This window comes from Eumetopias jubatus, unplaced genomic scaffold (genome assembly GCF_037043125.1).
Source record: "Eumetopias jubatus isolate StellerSeaLion01/CBP00866 unplaced genomic scaffold, mEumJub1_p1.0 scaffold_5, whole genome shotgun sequence".
NCBI classification, from domain to species: Eukaryota; Metazoa; Chordata; class Mammalia; order Carnivora; family Otariidae; genus Eumetopias; species Eumetopias jubatus.
This window is the reverse complement of record NW_028274811.1, coordinates 149,056,801-149,081,122: the sequence shown is the minus strand read 5'-3', so window position 1 is coordinate 149,081,122 and position 24,322 is coordinate 149,056,801. Positions and strand designations below refer to the sequence as shown.

Below are 24,322 nucleotides of genomic sequence, written 5' to 3'. Positions count from 1 at the left end.
TTTTGTTGTTTGCTTGTTCTTTAGATTCAACTGTAAGTGAAATCATATGCTGTTTGTCTTTATCTGACTTCTTTCACTTTACATAATACCCTTTAGGTCCATCCATGTGGTTATAAATAGCAAGTTTCATTCTTTTCTATGGCTGAGATTCCATTGTATACGTGTGCTGCAGCCTTATCCGTTCATCTATCAGTGGACACTTGAGTTGCTTCCATATGTTGTCTGTACACAGGGCCAAGAGACACATGAAAAGATGCTCAAGATCACTCCTCATCAGGGACACGCAAATCAAAACCACGATGAGATGGGACCTCACGCCTGTCAGAATGGCTAGTATCAAAAAGATAAGAAATAATAGGTGTTGGCGAGAATGTGCAGAAAAAAACCCTTGTGCACTTTTGGTGGGAACGTGAATTGGTGCAACCACTATAGAATAGTACGGAGGTTCCTCAGAAAATTAAATACAGAACTACCATATCCAGTAATTTTACTGGGTATTTACCCAAAGCAAATGAAAACAGTACTTTGAAAAGATACGTGCACCCCTATGTTTATTGCGGCATTATTTGCAGTAGTATGTTTTTAATCCACTTGGCCTCCTGTTTGGGGGTGGGGTGTGTGCCTTATCCACAGCGGGCCGCTTCTGTTGTTGTGGGCTCCCACGCCTGCAGGATGAGAAGAGGAAGGACCTGGGGGAGGGGACAGGGCCCTTGCATCCGGTTCTGGAGAAGCTCGAGAGGTGTTCTCTCGTGGGGCTGCCCCTGCTTGCTTTCTGTTAGGTTTGGCCTGTCTTGGGTGAAGTTGAGGAAAGCAGCAGCCAGAGCTGCCTTTCTCAGATGGACCACTAGTCACACATGGCTATTTAGATGTAAATTAAGTCAGATGAAAAATCCACATCCTCAGCTGCAGTAACACATTTCAGGTGCTCACTAGCCCCAAGCACAGAACATGTCCATCCCCACGGCAAGTTGTGTCGGCTGCACCCTGCTTACCTCTCCTCTCCCTGCGGCCGACCTGCTACCTGTGCACCCCTCAGCTGTCTGTGCTCAGGACCTGCTCAGTGAACCCAGACCTGCACAAGCCAGCTTTGCTCTGGGAGCTCACTGCCTTGGGTGAGGCAGATGGGAAGAGGCATCGGGGTTTGGAAGCCTGACTAACTCGATCTTCTTTTTTTTTTTTTTTTTAAGGAACCTATATTCATCATTAAAATTAGAAAATGCACACCAGCAAAAACAATATAAAAATCACAGTCTCGTCATCTAAAATGCAGTTGACTTCTTCCTGTTTATTTTTTTAATTTATATGATGAGCACGTTCTTGTAAAGAACAAACAAGCCTCAAGCAGTCTAAAAGTATCTGTAGTAGAAAGTGGAGTGTTCTCATGCCGGCCCGTCCGGCTCTCCTGGGTGGGAAACGCCATGGGCATTGGCATGTGGCCTTTTAGGCCTTTTCATGTATTTGGTGCATATATGGGCCAGACATCCACATGGAGGTGGGGCCATGTCTTTGTCTCTGCACCAGTCATCTGTCGTGGGGGTCATTCCTTATCAGCGCATACACATCTTCCTCGTTCTTAGTGGACAGTATCTCACGTGGGACTATGTCTTACTGCCGGAGGTCCTGCACTGAGCATGCGCTGGGGATTCCTGTGTGTGTTTCATGGTCTCCCATCAGAGGGTCCTGGAAGTGATAAATTATCAGCTTACCCCAGAGTAGGCCAGGGCCTGGTCTTTGTGCAGAGTCAAATTTGTCATATTTCTGCCATGTGCCGTTGTCATTTGCTTTTTAATTTGTTTACACTCAGCATGTTTTTGGATAAAGTTCTTCAGTCTTTGTGTTGTGATTGTCATTTTATATTGGAGTCTGGAAAAGCCTCCTCCAAGTCCAAAATAGTGGATGGTTTCCTGTGGTTTTTAGCTTCTCTTTGATTTTTTTCACCTGAAAAATTCAACTCTGCATCTGTATTGTATTTTCAAGTGTAGAACAAGGTAGGAGTCTCACACTGTGTTCTTCAGTTTCCTGCATCAGGATTTGGTTTGGCTACAGAGAACAGAAGTAATGGAGCATTGGTGGTCCAGTCTAGGTGATGGGCTTATCCCTCTTTCTTGCCTGCCTTCCTTGCTCCACACTGGGGGCCTTTCTCAGGGTCATGTGGGCCTCTCTTCCCTTAAGAAACCTTCTGAGAAAATATGTTGCCAGCACCCTCCAGGGCTCGCTGGCCACCTGAGGCTGGGGGAGGAGCCCCTCAGCATCCTGGTGGACAGCCAGCTTCTGCCACATGAGGCCGTGTCCCAGGGCCTCCCATTAAATAATCGTTTCCTGCTGGTTTTGAGGTGCCACCTCTGTGATCTGTTGTAGAGATTTTTCTGTGATGGTCACAGCATAGAAATTGTCATGGTAGACTTGGAGACCGACTGCTGGTGGGCTGACATTGAGCTCTATGAGGTAGCAGCTAATTGTGGAGAAGCCGACTTCAGTGTGGTTTTATGTAGATCTCCTGTCAGCTGTGAAGTGCCTTTGAGGTTTTGATAAATGTAAGAAGAGTGAGCTTCCTTGTGTTTGTTTCTGAGCAGTAATGATTGTGTGGACATAAATGATTATGGACATAACTATGAACCGCTTTGGAGAATTGAACATGTGGGTGTGTTCAGGATTGGAAGTCATAGACTCATAAAATGACCTGTGTTGTAGCTGATGCCTGCAGTTGGGCATGTGGTTGATAGTGCTTAATTGTGAAAGTATGTTGTCAGAAACATAAAATGCAGCTTCTTAAAGTGATGAGAACTACATGTAACATTTGTGTTGAGTAAAATAATGCAAACTGTTTAGCACCGTTTGGGATGTGAAGTTGGAATGTAGATCTTAAATGACAGGCTCATGGTGAAATATTTATTTAACCAAGACGTGCTTTGATGCATCCATTCACATTGGTCAGATGCTGTCCATGAGCAAGCACTGTTCTGGTGCTGGGATCAAGCAGTGAGCCGTGAGCCCCGCACCGTGCTCGGGAAGGGTGTGGGGGGCAGCGGTGCTGCCTCCCCTGTCCGGTGTGGGTTCTGTTGAAGTGCTCTGATTCCGCCGTTCTTCCCAGGGTGGGCAGCCGTCCCCTTCCTGCTCGAGTCCGCTGCCCATCACCCAGTCCTTGGTGCTTCCTCACTTATTAGAGGGTTCCCTGAGGAGCCCACTGAGTAGGAGCAGCCAGCGGAGGGGGCTCTTGGGGTTCGCCCAGATGTCACGATGTTTAGACTCTCCTGTATCTTTCTGGGCTGATGGTGCCCTCACACCCCAGAGCGCCGTGGTCTTGGGGCAGCTCCTGGAGTCACGCAGTGCCTCGTCGAGCTTTGCTCGCCTCGAGGAAGGGCCAGCAGAGGGGGCTTCTTGTCCAGCCAGTTGGCCGGCAGTGTCCCTTCTAGTCCCAGAAGGCAAAGCAAAAATACGCTTCCTATCTAATATTTGTTAACAGCAGGTCACTTTTAGGCCCGATTTAATACACATTTCAGATAGGTGTGTTGTTAGCACATCTTACTGGCGGAACGGGACACTTGAAAGCAGGAGGCCTGTGTGTGCCACTTGGCACCATTTCCTGCTCTGGGAATGTGGGCATGCCTCGACCTCGTTGTTCATCTCTCCTGAAATACGGGCAGGGGAGAAATGCTCGGCAGCCCCTCCTTGTGTCCCAAGCCAGTCAACAGACATCAGATAAAACTGACACTGTGTCCCACTGGTGGGGTTGTGTCTGCAGACTGGCAGCAAGCCCCCCCTTCATGTTCCTTCCTTTCCTGGTGTGTTGAGGGTGACTGAGCTCAGGAGTCCTGCCTGGGAGGCTGTGGGGGTGGGTGGGCAGCTTAAAAGTAAGTTGATGGTACATTCTATTCTGCAGGTGCTGACCTGCAGTGACAGTTGGGCAAATTGGTATGCCCTGTTTACAAGGTGTTTTAATGTATTAAATTTGTGGGTTGTGGATAGAATTTTAGCATGCTAGCTCTGGTAGTCTTTGATGACTTTGGGCCGATTGTTTAATTAATTAGGCCTATATCTTTGATGTTTTGCTTCTAAACTTTATACTTCTGTTGCCAGAACAGTACTAAGAGCTGTAGGAGAGCATGCGCTCCTTGTGCTCCCCATGAACCAACTTCTCGCCTAAGGCGATGGCTGTTTAGCGTCACAGACTCTTCTCTGGAGGAGCCCCTTCTGCCTTCCAGACAGTTCTCCACCATGACAGTGACTGACACAGGAGACCCCTAAGATGTCCTTGCTAACAGGGAGGGTCGCCTGTGGCTCTTCCCTGGTGTGGGCACTAACCCGCTAACCTGATGTATTGAGTCCTGCTAACAACGTGGCCAATCGATGGCAAATTTTAGGTAATGTCACAAACGTAAACAGACTTGCTGAGCTGCCGGCAGGGCCATGGTTCCATGCTTTATGGTGTCGTTGGTGCTTACTAACTGTTGAAGTGATGGAAGCTTTACTCCCCAAACCTTGGAGGTTTCGGAAAAATTGCGGCATTTTAATGTTGTATGACTTAAAAACCTTTTTGGATTTATAAAAATTGGACTCGTGGCTGGCTGAATCACCATCATGGTTGAGTGAGATTTTCTTTTCTGGATTTTCTAAAAAATTAAACATGATAAACTTAATTTTAAGTTCCAGTGATAGCCTGATTGTATTGCACATGTACCAAGAACAAGTGTGTTGAGGATTGATTTCCTCCCAGAGTCCCATGCGTGCTTTCAGGGGCCTCCAGGCACCTTCAGACCTGCTGCAGGGTGTTAGGAATGGTCACTCCGTGTGACTTTTGGGGGTGCGGGCAGCACTTCAGGTGAGACAGAGAAGGGCCGATAGAATATGTGAGGTGATTTCATGCCCCTTGCCTTTGACACTGGACACTAATCAGTCCTGTTGAGAAGTCTTCCATTCTGGTATGTGGACTATTTTGATAGCTTTTGAGCTAACATTATGTTATTATTGAGCAAATTTTATTTTGTCTTTGTTTTATTAATCAAACTTTAGAGTGGAAGCAGGTGAATTTGATTTGTTTTAATTCCCAGGATTAGATTACTTGGCCCCCTAGAATTCATCCTTCAGACTGACCAAGGATGACGGTCTTTCCCCAGAAGGAGTCTTTGGTGTTGATCCTTGGCCCTGAAAGTGACCTCCCCAAGCCCTGGCCCACCCTAGGCCGGGCTTTTTTGCCCAGGGTGGGCAGAAGTTCTGAGAGGTGGCTCCTGACGCGGAGGTGTGAGCGAGGTGGCGCTCGGAGCTCCCTCTTCTGCTGGGAATGCTACAGTTCTGTCTCTGTTAGGAGGGCTGGACACGTTGCGCCCTGTCCACATTGGCTCGGGGACCTCCTGGGTGGCTGGCACCTTCAGGGGAGGACAGCTGAGTGGCCTCCAGGGATGGGCTTCCCTCGGCCTCCTAGCCCTGGCCCCACAGTGACTGTCGTGGACGCGGCCTTCAGTGCCCAGAGGAAGTGTCCGACCTCGTGCTGGCGGGATTTGCCCGCCGTCTGGGACACGGCAGCGAGCCGCGACATCCGCTACAGGGCTTCCATTTTACCCGGTGCTCGCGGAGGAGAGAAGAGCGCAATGCGCCGGCTTGACTACAGCGGTAACTCGAGTGTGTTTTCTCTTTTGTCCACCAGACTTCATGAGGAAATCATTGACTTTTATAACTTCATGTCCCCTTGTCCTGAAGAAGCAGCCATGCGACGGGAGGTGGTGAAGCGGATCGAAACCGTGGTTAAAGACCTTTGGCCAGCGGCTGACGTGGGTTCACTCTTTACTGTACTTGTGTCACTCCAGGGACGGCGCGTGCCCAGGGTCGTAGTGGCCCTGGCCCTGCTCCCCCCCCCACCCCCATACACACCGGGCCTGGCCCTTGTGGCGCCAAGGCAGGGCTTCTGCAGGCGTGGCCCCGGGGAGGGCGTGAGGGCGGCACCTGGGAGTTCGTGAGACCTGCACTTTCCCAGGCCCTGCCCCGCACCTTCCGGAGCAGCGCCTCTGGGGTGGGGCCCGTGCCCCGTGCTTCACATGCCTGCCGGGTGAGTGTGGGGACCAGGGGCCAAAGGAAATTTGTTTCTGGAGTGTGATTATCATTCTTCTTTTCAACTCGCCTTGAGGTTAGAAATCCTACCCCTTGCCCTCATTATGCAACATGCAGCATATATTCCTTTTTGTGGAACTGGAAAGAATTTCCTCACCTAGCACTTTTACCGTGCACTAATGTGTGTTCCTTGAGATGGGGGCCATGGGCACTTGGGGTGCTTGGCATAGGCAGTGACATATGTCCTGTGACGAAGTTGATGATGGCCCAAGGGCGCCTATCCTGACCAGTCAACCTCCCCCTACTGGTGATGGTGACTGGAGACCACCCAGTGATGGATGGATGAGCTGGGCTGGGGAAGGCATGAGTGCTCCCAGGGGACAGGGGAAGCCCCTCCATTCCCTTCCTCTTCTGTGGTGCCATTCCACATTTTTGTCTTTAAACGTGAGTGCCCTGGGGCAAAGCCCCACCTCTGAGCCTTGGCTGCAGGTTTGAAAATTGTTGTCAGCTTTGAGCAGTTGTGGGAAAGGCCAATAATTGTCTCATCTCCTAATTCGAGTTGTTAAACGTTCTTTTTTGGGGTAGGTCTTTGACATAAAGGTGAAGAGGATTTTGTTTGATGGTGCTTTGCTGCACCCCCGGCCCCCGCCCTGTGCCCCAACTTGCAGGGAAGGTCTGTTTTGCCCCAGAGTTGGAGTGAGGCCTTTCAGTGAGCAGCGGGGGGGGCAGACTGTTTGAATTGTCCCTTGTTGTGAGACAGCCGCTCTTCTCTTCCAGGTCCAGATATTTGGCAGCTTTAGTACAGGCCTTTATCTCCCAACCAGGTGAGTACCAGATCCGAACCGCTCAGGTTAGTGCTGGCGCATGTTTAGTTGGGCTGGGCCGTGTCTGCATGCGTGTTAAACGTTAAAAGTAGAATTCTCAGGCCAGAAATGTAAGCTAAAGGGAAAATTGCAGGAAATAAAATTTAATCTAGTGTTATGGTAATTGAGTGTATTTTTCCTTTTGCACTTTGTTGGGTATGTTGCAAAAATGCGGGACACCAGAAGCATAAGACCAGTGGGAGGGTCATGGGAAGAAAATGCAGAAGATATTCTGAAAGTTTTGGATATGTTTTGGAAAATTGATTTTCTCTTTTAATGAAGATTCATGCAAAATTCTATTTAAGCAGTATTTTATAAGTATTTTGTATTCTTTAATTGAAAAATGTCCAATAAGTTTGCATCGTAAAATTGTTCTCCAGTGTTTCCTCATCAGGAACTATCTCAGTACCCAAATCAGTTTTACGTGCATTGCTTCCTTAAGAGCTTACTCTCTCCTGACCCACTGTTAACATTTGGACTGTGAAGAGGCTGTGCTCTCAGAATTTGGGGTTGGCATTGGCAGGGCCAGGCGGGAATTGCCCAGATTCCAGGTGCTGGGAAGCCCAGGTTGGCAAGAGCGTGGCAGGGTAGACGCACAGGAGGAAGAGCCGGGAGGCCTCAGGGGGCGGGCATTTTCGTTTCAACCTCCTCGGTTACTGGGGATGCTGTAACCCGACATCCTTGTGTTACGATAGCTCATAAAGTGCATCTTCCCTCCCTCAGAGGGTTCGGCTTCATGGGGGTGTGTGTGTGGCCCTGGAAGGAGATGGGAGTGTGCACGCTATGGCCCTGGTCTGCCCCAGATGCGTGTGTTCTTGGAGAGTGATGTGAACCGGGGCTTCACGCTCACTTGTTCTTCTGTCCAGTGACATCGACTTAGTGGTCTTTGGAAAGTGGGAGCGTCCTCCTCTGCAGCTGTTGGAGCAAGCTCTGCGGAAGCACAATGTGGCCGAGCCGTGCTCCATCAAAGTACTTGACAAAGCTACAGTAAGTGTGGGGCCCCTGCGGAGGCTTTCGCACCCTCCACAGCAGTTGTGATTCCCCTGTAGCTTTAGCTTAGGCTGTTGACAGGGGTTACAACTTACACTTCGGAAGACTCCTCTCCTTCTGATATAAATGTACTTGTGTTTATTTAGAATATTAGAATTACCAGCTGAGAACCTATTTCATGACAATCCGAAGGACTGCTGGTTGTGAGAGCATCACGCTGCACTTGGCACTAAAATATGATTGGTCAGCTTTCGTTAGGACGTAAGAAAAGGACGCATTCAGGTGCTGCCCATTCAGGCGCACGTAGTTGATGAAAGCATGGTATTGGCACAGGAAGTGATTACCATTTGCCAAGTTATATTTAAGAAACAAAAGTCGCCTATTCCTTTCATTGTTCAAAATTGTATCCATATAAAGACCTTTGACCATGGGGAGAAGTTGGAAGATGAGGGTGCTTTGATGTGTGCTCATCAGGGTTTACCTGAGTCCCAAGATTAGAGGTGGCTCAGGAACTGAAGTCACCTGCCGGCTGTGTGGTCGTGATTAGAGCCATTTGTCCTGTGGTGTTGGCTCCTCGATGAGAACGAGGTGGTGGCAGTGCCGGTGACCAGGTATCCTGGTTTAGATGTAGAGAGGAGCTGGAGAGGCCAGGTCTGGTTGTCCTGGGCTCCAGAGCATTCTGGGGGACAGACCGTGTCGAGTAGTAACTGCTTTCACACATGGTCTCCTCTGCTGCTAGGGGTCCAGCATAGACTTAAGGGGAACTGAGCCCCACAGGTCTTCCACTGTCCCTTTCTGTCATCGCGAGCTTGTGCGAGGCAGCCCCACCATCATCTCCTCTGGGGCCCCGGGGCCCAGTGGGAGGGCTGTGTTTAAGAAGAAAGCTTGTGTATATTGAACAACCACCGAAAAGTAAGTATTTTGGTGCTGTTACTAATCTCTAGGATCTGGGGTTCAACCTGTGAGTGTATAGGAAAGTGTGTGTGTGGGGGGGGGCAGGCGAGCACCAGGAGTGGTTTCGGGAAAGCATTCTATGAGTGTAGAGAGGAAGGTGCTTCGTAGCCATGCCCAGTGGTGGTGGGGAGCAGGAATTCTTCATGAGGGAGATAGTATATTGTAGAGGCATGGGCTCCTTCTGAAATAGTTTGTGGTAAGTTCTTTGGGAAAGCCTTTTGTTTTCTGCCTTCCTGGACCACACTGGCTGTGGCTCACTGTGCCTGGCAGTCCTGGTGGTTTTGATGATCTCCAGGAGTCGTCGTCACCACCGGCCGCCCATCCCTGTGTCCTTGGCAGTTTGTGTCCAGATTAGGTGTGCACCCTGGACTCTGTGAGGTGTCCTAAACCTTTCATTAGACCTCACGTGTTTTGGTCAGGGAACATCCTTTTCCATTCCTTAGAGGCTGAAGGAAACAAAGGCTTGCCTTCTGTTCCTGGAAGAACACAGTTTTGGGGGGGGCGGGGGGGAGTGTGGTCTGTGTGGCTGTTGGGGCAGCTCTGATGAGGCTGCTTTTGAGCACCTCGTGGTGGTGCGTCTTTTTGATGAGAATATTTCCAAAATAGCCTCTTACTCTCTGGTTTTACAGGGAAGTGGTTTTTTGGTTTTGTTTTGTTTTTTATTTAAATTGTCTTTGTGAATACCCAAAGTAGAATTGTTTGGAGAAACAACATCAGCACAAAATAGAATTGAAAAACTGGCTTTGAAGTTACTCTGTTTTCAGAAATTCTTAACAAATGTGATTTGGGGACCTGGAGCCCCCTCTGCATCATCAGGCACTCCCAGGGGGACAGGGACTTGGTCGACTTCTCCTCCTGTAGCCCGGGCCTTCCCGGAAGTAGTGGCTGAGGCTGAGTAAGGCCAGGAGGGCTGGGCGGAGGTGAGCTCTGGCCGTTTTCGGGGGGGGTGGGCAGGGGGGCCTGCATTGCAGGGACTGATGACGTTGACACTGGCAAAAATCCCTTTTCTTCTTGTTTTTTAATGTCTGAGGTTCATGATCTCTCAGCTCTTTTGTGAGTTAGGGAAAAAACCTCTCTGTACAACATAGGAAACATTTTGATGCCAGACTGCAGTGAATGTTGGCCATTAAGGTATAGTTTTTTCAATTAAATCTTTGCAGGTACCTATAATAAAACTCACAGACCAGGAGACTGAAGTTAAAGTCGACATCAGCTTTAACATGGAGACCGGGGTCCGGGCCGCAGAGCTCATCAAGAATTACATGAAGGTGCTGCCGTCGGCGAGCTAGGACTGTCAAAACGGGGGACCGGTTATGTTGGGCATCTTACGGAACTTTATCCTGAGTGATAGTCTTTAATGATAAAGACTGTACAGTTGAATTATTTATTCTACAATATTATTTTTAGAGATACTTGGAAATTAATATAGCTGTTTTGTAGATTTACTTTCCTATCGTGTTGAGTGTTTTAGAGAGCTTTGTGAAAATGTTTTCTCATGATTACAAAATGACTAACCCTGGAGCTTAGCGCGCCTGATTTGCGAGTTTAGTTTGTTGGAAGTAGAATACATCATGATATAGTTTGCTTACTTTGGATCGCCTCAGTGCCTAACGATGGGCTAGCAGACTTGTTCCTTGAGCTGACCAGGTGTGTGGTCTAGTTAAACCGATGGTCTTTCCCTCCTATTTTAGGGAAAGGGGTGAGATCCTTTATAGAAGCAACCCCAGCATCGTAATCTGGATACTGCCTCTTCCCACAGGTTCAGGGACCTTGTTCCTTCAGTTTTTTTTCCCTTAACTCTGCAGCAGCAGGCCTGTCTGCCTTAACTGCTTCCCTTAACTTCTGTGCCCAGGAGAACATGATAACAGAGAAGCTTCCACTGTCCCCGCACCCTATTCTCCAGCCTCTCTCCATTTCCTTGTTACCTTCGCCCTGCTTTCCCTATTCTTCTGCTCTTGTCTTCCTGCCTCATGAGCTGCCCTCACCCTGACTCCTCCTCTCGTGGGGGCCTCCGGGCCTTGGAGTTTTGCACATCAGTTTCAGGACCTTCCTGGCCGCATCCCCTCCTCTCCTTCCTGCCCCCGACCTGCACCTGTCGTGGAGCAAGCTAGACCAATGGGAATAGTCTGAAGGAACACACTCACTCATTCTCCCTGAGCTCTTCTTTCTTGGAGGAGCTGCTCCAAACTCATACCTGCAGAACCATGACCTGGGATGTGGCTCCCAATGGGGATCTTAGCAAGCCCCTCACATAATTCTTAGGCCCCTAAAAATTGAGGATGATTGGCCTAGAGCCTTCCAAGTGACAAGAGGACTGAGTAAGCTTTTCTTTCTACTATGTGAAATTTGCTATGTGACAAATCTTTAAAGGTATGTTAACTAATTTTTTTTTTTGAATTTACAGAAATATTCATTGCTGCCTTACTTGATTTTAGTATTGAAACAGTTCCTCCTGCAGAGGGACCTGAATGAAGTTTTTACAGGTGGAATTAGCTCCTACAGCCTAATTTTAATGGCCATTAGCTTTCTACAGGTGAGTGTGCGTTCTCTCTAGAGACTTACATAGGAGCACATTCTCCCTTGATGTGAAGCCGTTGCTTTGTGGATTCCAGCCGCCCTTGCTCTCCCTACACTATTCTGCTTTGGTTTAGTAGAAATTGACTTCTGATTGTCATAATAAAACCATTTTGATTAATACTTCTTTCCTTTTTCTCCTTTATAGCTCATTTTTGTAGTTGATTGAATGGTTCGCGGGAGGGCGGTCTACCCTGGTCCCGTCCGTCAGGTGTAGGTCAGTCTGGACTTGAGGACCCCGTCCATGTAGAGACTTTCATGCCTTGATGGACAATAAAAAGCTGATTTTCTTGGTTATTGACTGTGATTTATGAAAAATTTGTCTCAGAAAAAAAATTGGGAACCATATATGGTAAAAAAAATTGAAGAGAGAGCCTTTCTTCTTAGATTGACAAGACAGATATTTTGTTCTAAATGTTATGTTGCTCTTATTTTGTTTAGTACCGTGGAACAATCTGTCAATAGAAAACCTACCTATACGTGTTAAAGGCGGTGATGTTGATACTTATTTAACATATAAAATAGTTTCATTTAATATGTAAACTTATTTATATGTTATTTATTTAACATATAAAATAGTTTGAGTTAATGGAAACATTAATGTTTTCGTGAATGAAGGATACTCTGTTCTTCACAAAATCTTTCCTGTGTATTCTGGCTGTTCCTCCATGTTTATCATTAATTTTGTGTTTGTGATTGTGCTTATTAGGCTTTTATATCCAAAATTTGGCCATTTTTCTCATTAATATGGCTGACGGAAGTATTGGTTACACCACCTTTCATTATTTTGACTTCCATGGCACATCTTTGCCAGAGATACTTGAAGAATAGTGAAAACGGAATTCCACACCTGTTTTCTCACAGTTTAATCACATTGCTTTGCTGTCCACATTTTCTTCTCTGATGCTACCCTTGGAGTCATTTTCCCTAGTTTTTGGACATTATTTTGAACTAAATACAACCTGCTGCTCTTGACTTACTGCCTCATGTTTTTCCTGATTTGAACTATTTCAGTAGGCTTATTATCATGCCTGCTATTTGTTTTTATGGTGCTGGGCACTGGGCTCGGCACCTCCTGCCCCCTTTCTCCATGGGGTCCTGGCAGCAGTCCGGTGACCCCAGGAAGGTCACACATAGAGTGGATGGCTGGCCACGCCCTTTGGCGCCTTGCCCACCCTGCCTCAAAGCTGAGCCTCTCGTGGCGTCGGAGTGCCTTTCTTGCCCCCCGGAGGTCTGAGGGCCCAGCCTTGCACCGGCTAGCTCTCAGGTGTTTGACTTTGTGGAAGGCAGAGATGAGACTGTGCTCTTGGGCCTCTCTAGCATGGGCAGATCCTCAGAAGCCAAGTGCTGGTGAGCCCTCGAAAGCCTCCTGAGTGTCAGGAGATGCCTCTCCTCGGGGAGTCGTGTGTTCTCAGTTTTTGCCCTCCTGCTTCTGTCAGGAACTGTGCTTTCCCTTGGACGTGACCGTCAGGATGCAGAACGGCGCCGTTCCTTAGAACTTCCTGCTCAGCTGGCCTGCCCGCGGTCTGCATAGGCCGGCAGGGGGGCCCCAAGCCACACATGTCGACTGAGCACTTGCCTTATGCCAGCAGACTAAGTTCTTAATGAATTTGTTTTCATTAAGTAGAAATAGCCACCTATGGCTGGTGGCTGTCCTCACGAGCCGCGCAGGTCTGCACTGAGACTCTTCGATCGGGAGGGTGTCAGTAGACAGCAGCTGAGGTTCAGTACGGGCCCATTTCCTGCTTGAAGGAAACATGGCACTGAACCGAGGCTGGTACTAATCGGTGTGACAAGCAGGGATGTATATTTGGTGTAAATATTATGACACAATACTAATCACCTCTACACAGTTAAAATTAATCTTTCCACAGTCCATTCTGTCACACTATTCGGTCTGATACTGCCCTCTATGGGTTGTCTTTTGGAATAATGGGACTAAGGTTAGAATCTGTAACATGACATTCACCATCTAGATGACTCTAAGTTGTGGAGAATATGGTCTACTTATTGGGCAGTTATTGTTAACTTGAGGTTAATCAGATGTCTGTGTTAGTAGGAAGACCCTCTATGGGTTATGAATTTCAGAGAATTAAAGTATAATAAAAAATTCAGTTTAGAAGGTTTTTTTTCTTTTGAACACTCTGTATTGACAAAGGCTATCCAGGCTCTGTTGGTGCCCCCCCCCCCCCGCCACCCGGAGCATCCTCCTGGAGTTGGTGTGTGAGCAGCTGTCACTGATAGTGTGTCCTTGGAGAGACCACGAGGTAGCGGACTTCATTGCATGCGGTCTTCTGTAGAAAATGACTTGAATCCAAATGGTGGATCTGTTGCTTTTACAGTTGCATCCGAGAATTGATGCCCGGAGAGCTGATGAAAACCTTGGAATGCTTCTTGTAGAATTTTTTGAACTCTACGGAAGAAATTTTAATTACTTGAAAACTGGTATTAGAATAAAAGAAGGAGGTGCCTATATCGCCAAAGAAGAGATCATGAAAGCCATGACCAGTGGGTACAGACCATCAATGCTGTGCATTGAGGACCCTCTCCTACCTGGTAAGTGCCTTGCTCCTCACTGGCCGTGAGCCTGGGAGCGTGGCTGGCGCCCGCAGTAAGGAGTGGGCGGCGTCTGCAGCCCCTGCAGCCAAGGGTGGCCCCTCTGTCCTGACAGGTAATGGGGACACCTTCAGAAGTCTGTCTTTAATGCCATCTAATTCACTTCTTATAAAATTGGAATGTGTTTACATTCTGTAATTTACCAGATAAATGTAGAAAGTGAAAATTAAGGAAAAAAAGTTTATGTTTTCTGATTGGGAAAGTATTTGTTACATATTCATCACAAACCATTCACTTCCAAGAAGTATGTCACATAGAAAAGCAAAGTGTGCCACAACCCCCTTCCATTCTGGTGTGTATTTCTCCATTTTTTTCCTACACGGATATTAATATTTATTGCAAGCTTATTAATTAAGCAGATCACGTAATTCAAACCATTGTGCGACTTGTGTTTTTAATTAACAAATCCTAGAACCCTTCCCTGTGTGTGTAAGGTGTGTTCCACTGTGAGGATTGCTGCATTGACCATCCGAGGTGGCGTCCGGTTTCCCCGGTTTTATTCCCTTGAGCATAGTGAAGGGTGCTCGTTCCCCCTTCTGTTAGGGACAGTCCAATCTCTGCCGATCTGATGGAACACGCAACTTACATGTGCATTGAGTTTGCATTTCTTTAATGATGAGTGAGGTAAAGCAAATTTTTATTTATCGATTCCACAAATGTTTATTGAGCATCTATTAGATGAGACACTGTTGTTACTGTTGGTGATAAAGTCAGTGACGGACAGGTGACAGGTGGTGGAGAAAGTCCGCTCCAGGTACACTGCCCCCTCTTCCTGTTGTGCACGTTCACGTGCTTTGTCCATCTGTCTGCCGGGCTGTGTTCCTAGTGACTTTGTGAGATCCTGCCTCTTCTTTGTCATCATGCTGTACTTTTTTTTCTCCCTAGTTTGTCCCATTGCATCTGTATTTGGTGTCTTTTGTTACTCAGTTCCTATATATATTTTTTAATGTCCTCAAATTTAATGATTTTCTTATTTCGTTTCATGGCTGCTGGAGTGTGAAATTCACTTCTTAAAAACCCTGTGACAGGAAGCCTGCTGACTGTTCTGTTGTTTACATATGACAGGACTGATTCCATGCTTTTTCAGTATGGCTTTTCCCGGCAGCAGAGGAACATATTTTCACATCTGTGTTCGATCAGTTAAATTGCAGGGATTTCCAGTGTCTTTGATGTCTGTTTAAATGTACTTGAAATGAAAGCCTGCATTATCACTGGATATATTATCCAACTTGAAGAAGAAAATTCCAATACTTAGAATGGCTCCTAAAACATACTGCTTACTTGCATTGTGAAGAATGAGTACATGTGAATTAAAACTCCAAACTGTGCTGTTATTAAAAGTTAAGTTCCTTGACTGTGGCTCACTTGGTGACTTCATTGATGGTTTCATCTGATCTGCCACCGTCTGGTCCTTAAAACTGGAGAGGGGAGACCTGGCCCCTTCTACCTTGAAGGACTTGCTTCCTGCAGGTCCCGCAGGTGCTGACTGAACTGCGGCGTGCCTGGTCCGGGTGCCCGCCACAGCGCATGCTCTGTCAGCACGGCTGCGGTCTGACTGAAGCCGCTGCCTCGGCTCTGTGGGGTGGGTGCCACCTGGGGAGTCACTGGACTTCTTCGTGGACTGTCACTCTGTCTCTGTGAATGACATCTCACGGAGGTGGCCCCGGATCTGAGGCTGCAGGTCAGGCCCTTCGGCCCGTGCCTGTCGTGGGACGGGCGCGGGTGATGAGCAGTGTGCTTGCACGCGCCCGCTGTGGCTCTGCTGGTGTGGTCCGGGAGTGTGTCCGTGGTGAGGGCCTGCTGCGGAAGACCTGACGTGACACGATCATGCGCGTCCGGATAAAGGGCCCGCTGTTGGCAGGGTCCTACAGCCACCTTTCTGTTTCAGGAAACGATGTTGGCCGCAGTTCGTACGGGGCCATGCAGGTGAAGCAGGTGTTTGACTACGCCTACATTGTTCTCAGTCACGCTGTGTCGCCCCTCGCGAGGTCCTATCCCAACAGAGACTCTGAAAGGTAACACAAGTCACGCGTCACTGTCCTGGGCTCACAGCCTTGGCCTGGCAGCTCCCTGCGGCAGGCACCGCTGGCCTCTGTCCTTGGCTTCCGTGAGGTTTCTTAATGGGTATGCCGGCGCAGTCTAGTAGAACTTGAAATTATGAGGAGGACCACGTTGGGTTCATCCGTGGCTGAGCACTGTGAAAATTTCGTATTTGGGGAGTTGACAGTTTCTTCAGGGCATTTTATTTTGGGGAACTGATTTCTGGCCTTTTCACACTTTGGAATGTGATGCTTTCTCTTCAGGCTGTCCTCAAAATGCACATGCTGAGCTCGAAGGGAGTGTGCCTGGGGGTCCACGGGCCTCCCCCCTCCCTCTCTTCTGCAAACTCACCCCTCATTCTGCATTTCAGCACACTTTTGCAGTGTACGCTTTTACTGGTAGAGAGAAATACTTTTCTGAGTGGTTGGGAGGCGGTGGGATTGGGGGTGGAGGGAGGGGGTGAAGGGGCAGTGGAAGGAAGGAACAGCGCTGTGGCACGGGGGCTCTGAGGCCTGGCGCCGGTGCTGATTGGCTTGCCGTGGGTTCTGCGCCTCTGCCCGCTCACGGTGCCTTCTGGCAGGGCTTTGGCCCTGTGCTGGGTGCTTAGAGTCTTGGTGCCGTCTGCTTGTGCCAGACCTTCGTGCGTGCTGGGCCAGGGCAGGGGTGCTCCCCTGCTTAGGCACTGGGTTGAAACAGTCTTTTGTAGTAGCTAGCTGTAGGTTCAAGGGTGTCTACATAAGTGAACTCACTTTTTCGATACTGTGATCTCAGAGCACGTTTGGGCTCAAGCATCGGAAATCATAACACAATTCATAAAATTATTTTAGCTTTCTTCCTCTGTCTTTCACTTGGCAAAGTGATATGTTATTAAAAATATAAAATAGCTAGTCTGCAGGGTTTGTGGCCCCCGACGTCACTCTGCAGTACGCTGATTCCCCGTGGTGTCCCTTTGCAGTACTCTAGGAAGAATCATCAAAGTGACTCAGGAAGTGATCGACTACCGGAGGTGGATCAAGGAGAAGTGGGGCGGCAAGGCCCCCCCAGCGCCCGAGCTTGGTGAGAGCTCGTCCAGTCACGTTACTCTTAAACTTCTGACGCCTTGAAGCAGGAGTGTCTCTTTGTCCCTCGGTGCTAATTGTTCCCACTGAGGAAACACCTCATTTTCTGTAAGAGTTTACAGCGGTGAGATTTAGGCCAGCAGGAATACAATGCATGCCACACACAGACCTTTAAAGTTTCTTCTAGTAAGTGCATTAAAAATGTGAAAAGAAACAGGTGAAGTTCCATTTATTTATTTATTTTTTAAAAGATTTGATTTATTTGACAGACAGAGAGGGGACACAAGCCAGGGGGAGTGGGGGAGGGAGAAGCAGGCTTCCCGCTGAGCAGGGAGCCCGATGTGGGGCTCGATCCCAGGACCCTGGGATCATGACCTGAGCCGAAGGCAGATGCTTAACGACTGAGCCACCCCGGCGCCCCTGAAGTTCCATTTAATAATGTACTTTATTCAGCGTAGTATTTATAGTAACATGTCGTCATGTAATCACTATGAAGAGTCTCGGAGAGATTCTGGCCCCGGGCTGGTGCTGTACCCTTGAGACCCGGTGGGTACTGGCAGCTCACCCTGCCCCAGCCTCCCCAGAGACGCGCGCTCTGTGTTTAGATTCCGTAAGATTTACAGTAGAAACCTGTTCACACATCCAAGTCGTTCCAGACATATTTTAATGTTGTCTAATAACTGAAACCATAATTTAAAAAAATTAAGTAAATTAAGTAAAATGAGAAATTAGTTTGTGAGTCTCGTTAGCAACATGTCAAGGCTGGGTGGCACCTGTGGCTGGAGGCTGTGTGGTGGGGTGTGAGCTTCCATCCTCTTACTAAGTGGCTCAGCCAGGCTGTGTTGCTCCCACAGACAACAGAATTAAGATAAAGGAGCGAATAAATTCATGTGATGGGGATCCGCCCCAGCGCCGAGACCCAGAGTCCCCCTACAGCCAGCGCCTGACCTTGTCTCTGCCCAGCCCCCAGCTACTCTCGTCCGGCTCGTCCGCCTCCTCTGTGTCTTCACTTTCCGGGAGTGACATTGTGAGTGTGCCTGCAGGGGATCGTCTGTGGCGGGGTGTTTAGCCTCCGCCAGCCCGGGATTCCTCTCCCTTCCGTGTGTGTCTGTGCCGCCACCCCAGGATGGCCCCGAGGGCTCCCCGCTCTGCCATGAGCCTCCGCCGGCAGTCGGGGACCCCAGGCCTGCCGCTCATGGCCCAGCTGTAGCGGACATCCTCAAAAGCGTTTTAGATGCTTGTGTGGGGAGGAAACATTTAAGTGAGGTGTCTGTCCCGTGTGACCGGAACTTTCTTCGGTTCTGAGAGGACTTGAAGGGAGGGCGGGCGGCTCGGCAGATCGGGCCGTTGCGCTCGAGCCCATCTGTGGCTGGCCGCACCACGGGTCCTGCTTCCGTCGCCGAGAAGCGGTGTGCCTCTCTACGGCCGTCCTTGTTGTCTTTTCTACATAGGATTCTGACACGCCGCCCTGCACAACGCCCAACGTTTACCAGTTCAGTCTGCAGGCACCTACTCCTTTGCTGGCCAGCCTACCCACCGCCTTGCCCGTGCCGAGCGGCAAAGCTCAGTCCGCTCCTTCCAGAACGTTGGTCATGACGACTAACACTCAGGTATGCAGCCGGTTGGCACCCTTCCCACAGCCGGGCCCCTGGGAACCACGTCTGAGCTGCTGCAGGTACTCTAGCAGCGGCTGGCACTTTGGAATTAGAAACAGGTCTTCGGAAGTCTCTGGAAGGTACACTTCTATCTTGTAGGACATCCTTGTCCTTTGTGGACGGATAGAATGTAACTCCTGTCATTCTATAGAAGACCGTGTCCTCGGGGCCCACCCTGTGTGATGTGTGCAGCAAGGGGACTCCTGGCCATCGAGCACCGAGGGGGCTTTAGACAAGGTCCAGGTTGAGCGTCTGTCTGAAAATGACTGACACCCAGCCTGAGACTGTGGTCCTGGGCCTGCGTCATTTGGACTCTGGTGCTTACCGCCGCCTGGGCGCAAAGGGACCACCGTCCCTGCTTCCTCTCAGAATCACCCCATTTACACTCTTAAGAAGTTTTAGTATAAACTTTGACTTTCTCACGTTATTTTTAGGCAGTATTTGTAGAGCTTTTTCTGTTAGAATATGTCCTCTGTTGGTTGTTTTTTTAGATTAGATGAAATTAGAAGCCTGAAAGATAATTTCAAAAATATTCAGTTTGGTATCCATTTGACAGTTACACACAACTGAACACGTATTTGTAAAAACCCATCGCATTAATTCCCCTTTAAAGGAAGGTCCTCTCTGCAGTGAGGGCTGTGATTTGAGCATAGAGACGTGGGCATGTGCAGACACGTGGACTCATCTGTCTGTCGTCTGGCTCTCTGCCCTGGGCCGTGGGGAGGGTGGAGCGCAGTGCGCCCCTGTCATGCACTGGCGGCAATGGCAGGCAGAACAGCCCCACCAGACACTTGTGGGTCCTGCCTGAGGGCACGATGCTGAGGCACTTGGCTGCAGTGTCCCCCAATCCGTCATTGGTCCTAACCTCACCCGGGGGCTCAGGTCCCCTGAGAGCCAGCGTGGCCGCCACGCAGTGGTCCAGCTGATGCAGTGTGTGGTTTTGGCAGGAAGTCCAGGATGTTCTGGGGACAGGTCGCAGGCCGCTGCTGGTGCCCTGGTCTCGTCTGTTCACTTTGCTAACAGAAGTTGAGGCTGAAGCTAAGATCGTTCACATTTTAAGCCAAGGCTCAAGGCCCACTTTCTTGTTTTATTTCTAAACTGCAAACCTGACTTCTACTGGAGCAACTCAGTAACCGCCTGTACACATCACGAGCACTCTCTCCAGGGAAGCTCACGGGCTGATGAAGTGCCCCGCTCGGGATGAAGTGGGCCCTGAGAGCCGGGGACGTGAGTCTGGCAGACCCCGGGGACACGTGCCCCCAGGGGAGCACAGGCCCCACTGAGGAGAGGGTCTGAGTGTGCTCCAGCCCCCGGTGATGACCTTTGGTAAAGCGTAAGGAAGGCTCTGCATGTGCTCTGGAGCACCATCTGGGAGACAGACCCCAGCTCCTGTTCCATCCACTGCCTCGGGGTAGAGGACTACAGTCAGTCTCCAGCGGGGCAGATGCATAGGATTCCTCGATGTGAGCAGTGCAGTTCTTGGAGGTCTGAGAGAGGTTCCCATTGGCACCCCTGTGATGCAGAAATACAAGTAGTCCAGGGACCAGAGGGGCAGGGGGAGCAGGGAGGAGGCCAGCCTTCCCCAGCACACCTCTGCGGGCCAGCATCCCTCCACAGGCCATCGCTTGGACCAGCGTCGGGCCTCCCATCCTGGGTCGAAGGACAGGTGTTACTCTGAGGACAGATTTGTTGAGTTGTTGCTTCGTCTTCAATGAATAACGAGATTTTATGACTTGGGCTACTGGGCATACTTTCTTTTGTAGTTGCTGTTTCAGAATGTAGAATATTTCTGATGCAAAACAAATCCTGTTGGGTTATAGTAAAACACAAACTATGTGAATGAGCCTATTTGCAAATGGCTGTTCCAAAGCAGCGCCCTCCCTTCTCGGGCTCAGCATGAGAACTGGTGACCTCTGTCGGCCTGGTGCCTCATGGAAGTCTCTGGTCGGTGTGTTCCTAGACCAGGTTTACGATACCTCCACCGACCCTGGGGGCGGCCCCCGTCCCGTGCAGACAAGTTGGCGTTGAAGGAACTCCGGCGTTGAAAGCTGTTCATCACATGTCTTCCGCGGCCATTCCGTCCGCATCTCCCAACCCGCTCTCAAGCCCTCACCTGTATCACAAGGTAGGCCTCCCCCCTGGCCGGGGCCTGGTGCCCGGAGCCCAGGGCTTCCTGCTCTTTCCACCAGAGACAGGGTTCCACAGGGATGTGGTTTAAAACGGAATTTCTTTTCTCATCATTCAGCTTCATGTTTGCTTTTCTTTGTGGTGACTGAAACTTTAAAAGTGTTATTTTCAAATATAATATAGTTTAAGCATCTGTCTTCATTCTTTCATTGAACTTGTTAGCATAAAACTGAAGTTGGAAATAAGATTCAAAGTGAAAAATATTTTGTTTCCCATTTATCTGTTGAATTAATTTATATGCCAAATACTTTGGTTTTCAAGAACCAGATGATACCATCAGGAACAGATGCCGGTGTGACCTGGGGCAGGGGGGGGCCTGCATGGGGTTTGCTTTCTCGGTTCCAGTGGGGTCCCTGTGAATGCGCTGGTTGGTGCCCCTGTGGCTTCTCTTAAGTCCAGATTCCGTACGTGAGAAACTGTTCGGTGGTAGGAAAGCAGGTCGGTATTCATTCCCTGTGCCCTTGTAGGGCTGGAATGTTTCTGAGGGCTGTGACGGACGTCTGCCTATAGGGGTCAAGGTGCAGTGTCTGAAGGCAGGTGTTTTCCCTTGGGCTCTGGCGATATTGGGGACACCCCCTCGATGACTCAGTCAGCTCCTCTGTTGCTTATCTGATCATATTTTGCCAGTAAATTTTCAGTGCTTAAGGGTTGGTTCTCTGAAGCTGCGTCATTAAGGTCGGATTGTTATATTTATTTGGAGCTATGTAATAGAGAGTTCCTCCTTGGGGTCGCCCCTCCAGGCATGATGGGGTCTTCCGTGCACTCCAGGTGTCTCACGTTGGCCTGCGGGAAGTACTCACGGGGGAGCAATGACTTCTCGAAGGGGAAAGCACCTCATTAATCGCATTTTGGCTTTCCCTCTCAGTCCCCCTGTGCTGCTTGTTTGCATGCTTCCTGAAAGTGGCTGTGTTTTCTGCTGGCCTGCCTCGCGTGGGGCTGTGGGCACAGGAGCCCCGGCGCATACAGTGTCCTCCCCAGCCCCCGGGAGCTCGAGCGCCAGCCTGCTGGGCCATGGAACTCCTGCTTGTGTTTGCAGAATGTCACAGCTGCGGTGGGGGAAAGAAAACCAGGGCCCCTCTTTGTTCGTGGACGCATAGACCAGTTAGAAGTGTGATGCTCATGTCTTCGGATGTGAATGTGCGTGTGTGTGTGCGTGCTCTGATCCTCGGGGGTGGGGGGCGGCCTGTCTGTCTCCCAGGTGTAGTGGTCACTGTGACATGGAAGCATGGCTCTCTCTGCTCCTTCCTGCTCACGGTCACGTGGACACTGCACATGGCAGTGGCGTGCAGCCTTTGTGCGCTTTCACTGTCCTCGGGCCCGGTCTCCGGTGGGGGGGTGGTGCGCTGCCCCCGACTGGGCCCCACAGCAGCGGTGTCTGGGGTCTCCGGGGCAGCCTCCCACGTTGCGTCTCTCTGTCTCTCCAGCAGCACAGCGGCATGAAGCTGTCCATGAAAGGCTCGCACAGCCACAGCCAGCCTGGCACGTACAGCTCTGTGGGCAGTGGAGGCGTGCGGCCCCCCGTGGGCAACCGGGGACACCACCAGTACAACCGCACCGGCTGGAGGAGGAAAAAACACACACATACGAGAGACAGCCTGCCCGTCAGCCTGAGCAGATAATAGCCCCTGATGGCGCCTCCCGGCCCGCCCCCCCCCCCGCCCCCCCCCCCGCTCTTGCACAGACTCGCGCCGGGTGGCCTCGGCGCCCAGCCCGGAACTGAGACCAGCATCCAGCACGTCGGCCTGGGCCCCGCGGACCGCCCGCCGCTGATCACTCTGCATGTTCCTTGTGTGGTGGTCACGTCCATCTTCAAGAACAGCTCCTTGTGCTCATCTGTGAAGCCTTATTAAACGTGGACGCTGTGTCTGCCTTCCTGGGATCCTTCCCTCCAGTGCCGGACGGAGCAGGTCTGGGCCAGGGACTGCGGGGATGGACGCGACGCCGGCCGTGGCACTTCTCGGCAGCCCGTCTGGGTCCTTCGCGGTTGGGGTGTTTGCGTGGCGTGTCTGCCAGAGCAACAGAGATCAGCCCCCGTTCTCGTTCCTTCCCCAGCGGGTAGGGTTGGGAGGTCGCCATTGTGTCACTGCCCTCACCTTTTGTTTCAAATTTCAGAACTGTTTTTCTATGTAAATATTGAAAACTTATGATTTGTGCAATAACTCAGATATTTTTATTTAATTCATATTTTCACATAAGTTATATTTAAGGGAGGAGGTTTTTTAAACAAGCTTAGGTCCTTTCCCGAGTCGCATTTTCTAAGTTGGGTTCATCGTGTCGGCTGGTTGTCTGAGGAGCACTGCTACCAACACCGTGATTGAGGGGCTCGGGGTTTTATTTTTGTGTTTTCCTTTGGGTCAGACACGAGGCCTCTCCGTCCGTGGCGGGGGAGCCGAGCGGCCCCGCGCTTCCCTGCAGGGGCTCGGCTCCTGAGCCTTCTGACCAGCTGCCCGCCGGCCCTGCCGTCCGGCCTGTTGTCTCGCTCTGACCGCAGAGCTTTAATGTTTCGGTTTTCGGTTCTTTTAAAGTAGACGACAAATCCAGCATTTAAAGTGCCAGAAGTAAAACTTTCTAAGGGGAGAAAGGGTTGTCACGTTATAAAATCTTAAAAAAAAAAAAAAAAAAAAAAAAAAAAAAAATCTGAAGTGCTTCAGTCCGTTTTAGTCACATAGCCTGTCAGGATGGGTCCGGTGAATATCAGTACGGACGAGGGCACCCAGTTTTAGGAATGTGGAGAAAGGAATTATGTTGATTCCGTGGAGGAATCTGTATAGCGGTATGCATTCGTTCTGTTAAGAGCAAATCTACGAGAAGTACTTGAGCTGCTCAGTGCACCGTGGGGAGTGTTTGTGACGCATCGCAGGAGAGCCCGGCGCGGGGTGGGGCCGGAGCAGCGGGTGCCCCACTTGAGAAGCATCCAGGTATACTATGCAAGTGCTGTCCGCCATGGCAACCTCTGTCCTACACCCATCCTGCCTGTCCCTGAGTTTTCGGAGCGCCACAGTTGTCCTGGTGTTAGTTGCATCTCATAGGTCATCTGACCTCCCGTTTTTAAAATGGGGGGTTTTGGCCTTCCTGAACACTACAGGTAGGTTGGTCTTTGAAGTCCACTAGTGGAGAAGGTCGAATCGAGAGACTATCTACCATGACACCTGATGGAAGTGCAGAGCGGGGAGCTCTGGAGTGCGGTCTGGGGGCGGTGTCCCGGCCGGGCCGGACCTCCAGTGTCCTCGGCCGTCCTCTGCCCCCGGGACCTGGCCCCCCCCCACCCCCCCCCAGCACTGTCGCGGCTGGCGGCCGCGGCTTCTCTGGGGGGCCTTCCAAAAGAGAGTAGCACATGTTGTCT

At 50.1% G+C, this 24,322-nt stretch overlaps 1 protein-coding gene across 2 annotated transcripts in view; it reads left to right on the top strand.

Moving 5' to 3' along the window:
- Nucleotides 1-22,622, top strand: part of TENT4A (terminal nucleotidyltransferase 4A) — a 44,440-nt gene extending 21,818 nt beyond the window's left edge. The window contains exons 2-13 of one of the 2 annotated variants that reach the window (XM_028122644.2): nucleotides 5,642-5,765; nucleotides 6,820-6,866; nucleotides 7,772-7,892; nucleotides 10,010-10,117; nucleotides 11,254-11,382; nucleotides 13,766-13,979; nucleotides 15,928-16,054; nucleotides 17,035-17,135; nucleotides 17,992-18,164; nucleotides 18,589-18,747; nucleotides 20,753-20,917; nucleotides 22,407-22,622. In XM_028122644.2, the coding sequence (XP_027978445.2) occupies nucleotides 5,642-5,765; nucleotides 6,820-6,866; nucleotides 7,772-7,892; nucleotides 10,010-10,117; nucleotides 11,254-11,382; nucleotides 13,766-13,979; nucleotides 15,928-16,054; nucleotides 17,035-17,135; nucleotides 17,992-18,164; nucleotides 18,589-18,747; nucleotides 20,753-20,917; nucleotides 22,407-22,598 (1,660 nt within the window). In that variant the 3' untranslated portion in view covers nucleotides 22,599-22,622. Of the gene's footprint in view, nucleotides 1-5,641; nucleotides 5,766-6,819; nucleotides 6,867-7,771; nucleotides 7,893-10,009; nucleotides 10,118-11,253; nucleotides 11,383-13,765; nucleotides 13,980-15,927; nucleotides 16,055-17,034; nucleotides 17,136-17,991; nucleotides 18,165-18,588; nucleotides 18,748-20,752; nucleotides 20,918-22,403 lie in introns of both variants that reach the window. The other variant, XM_028122642.2, reaches the window with a different exon arrangement.
- Nucleotides 22,623-24,322: the final 1,700 nt, after the last annotated feature.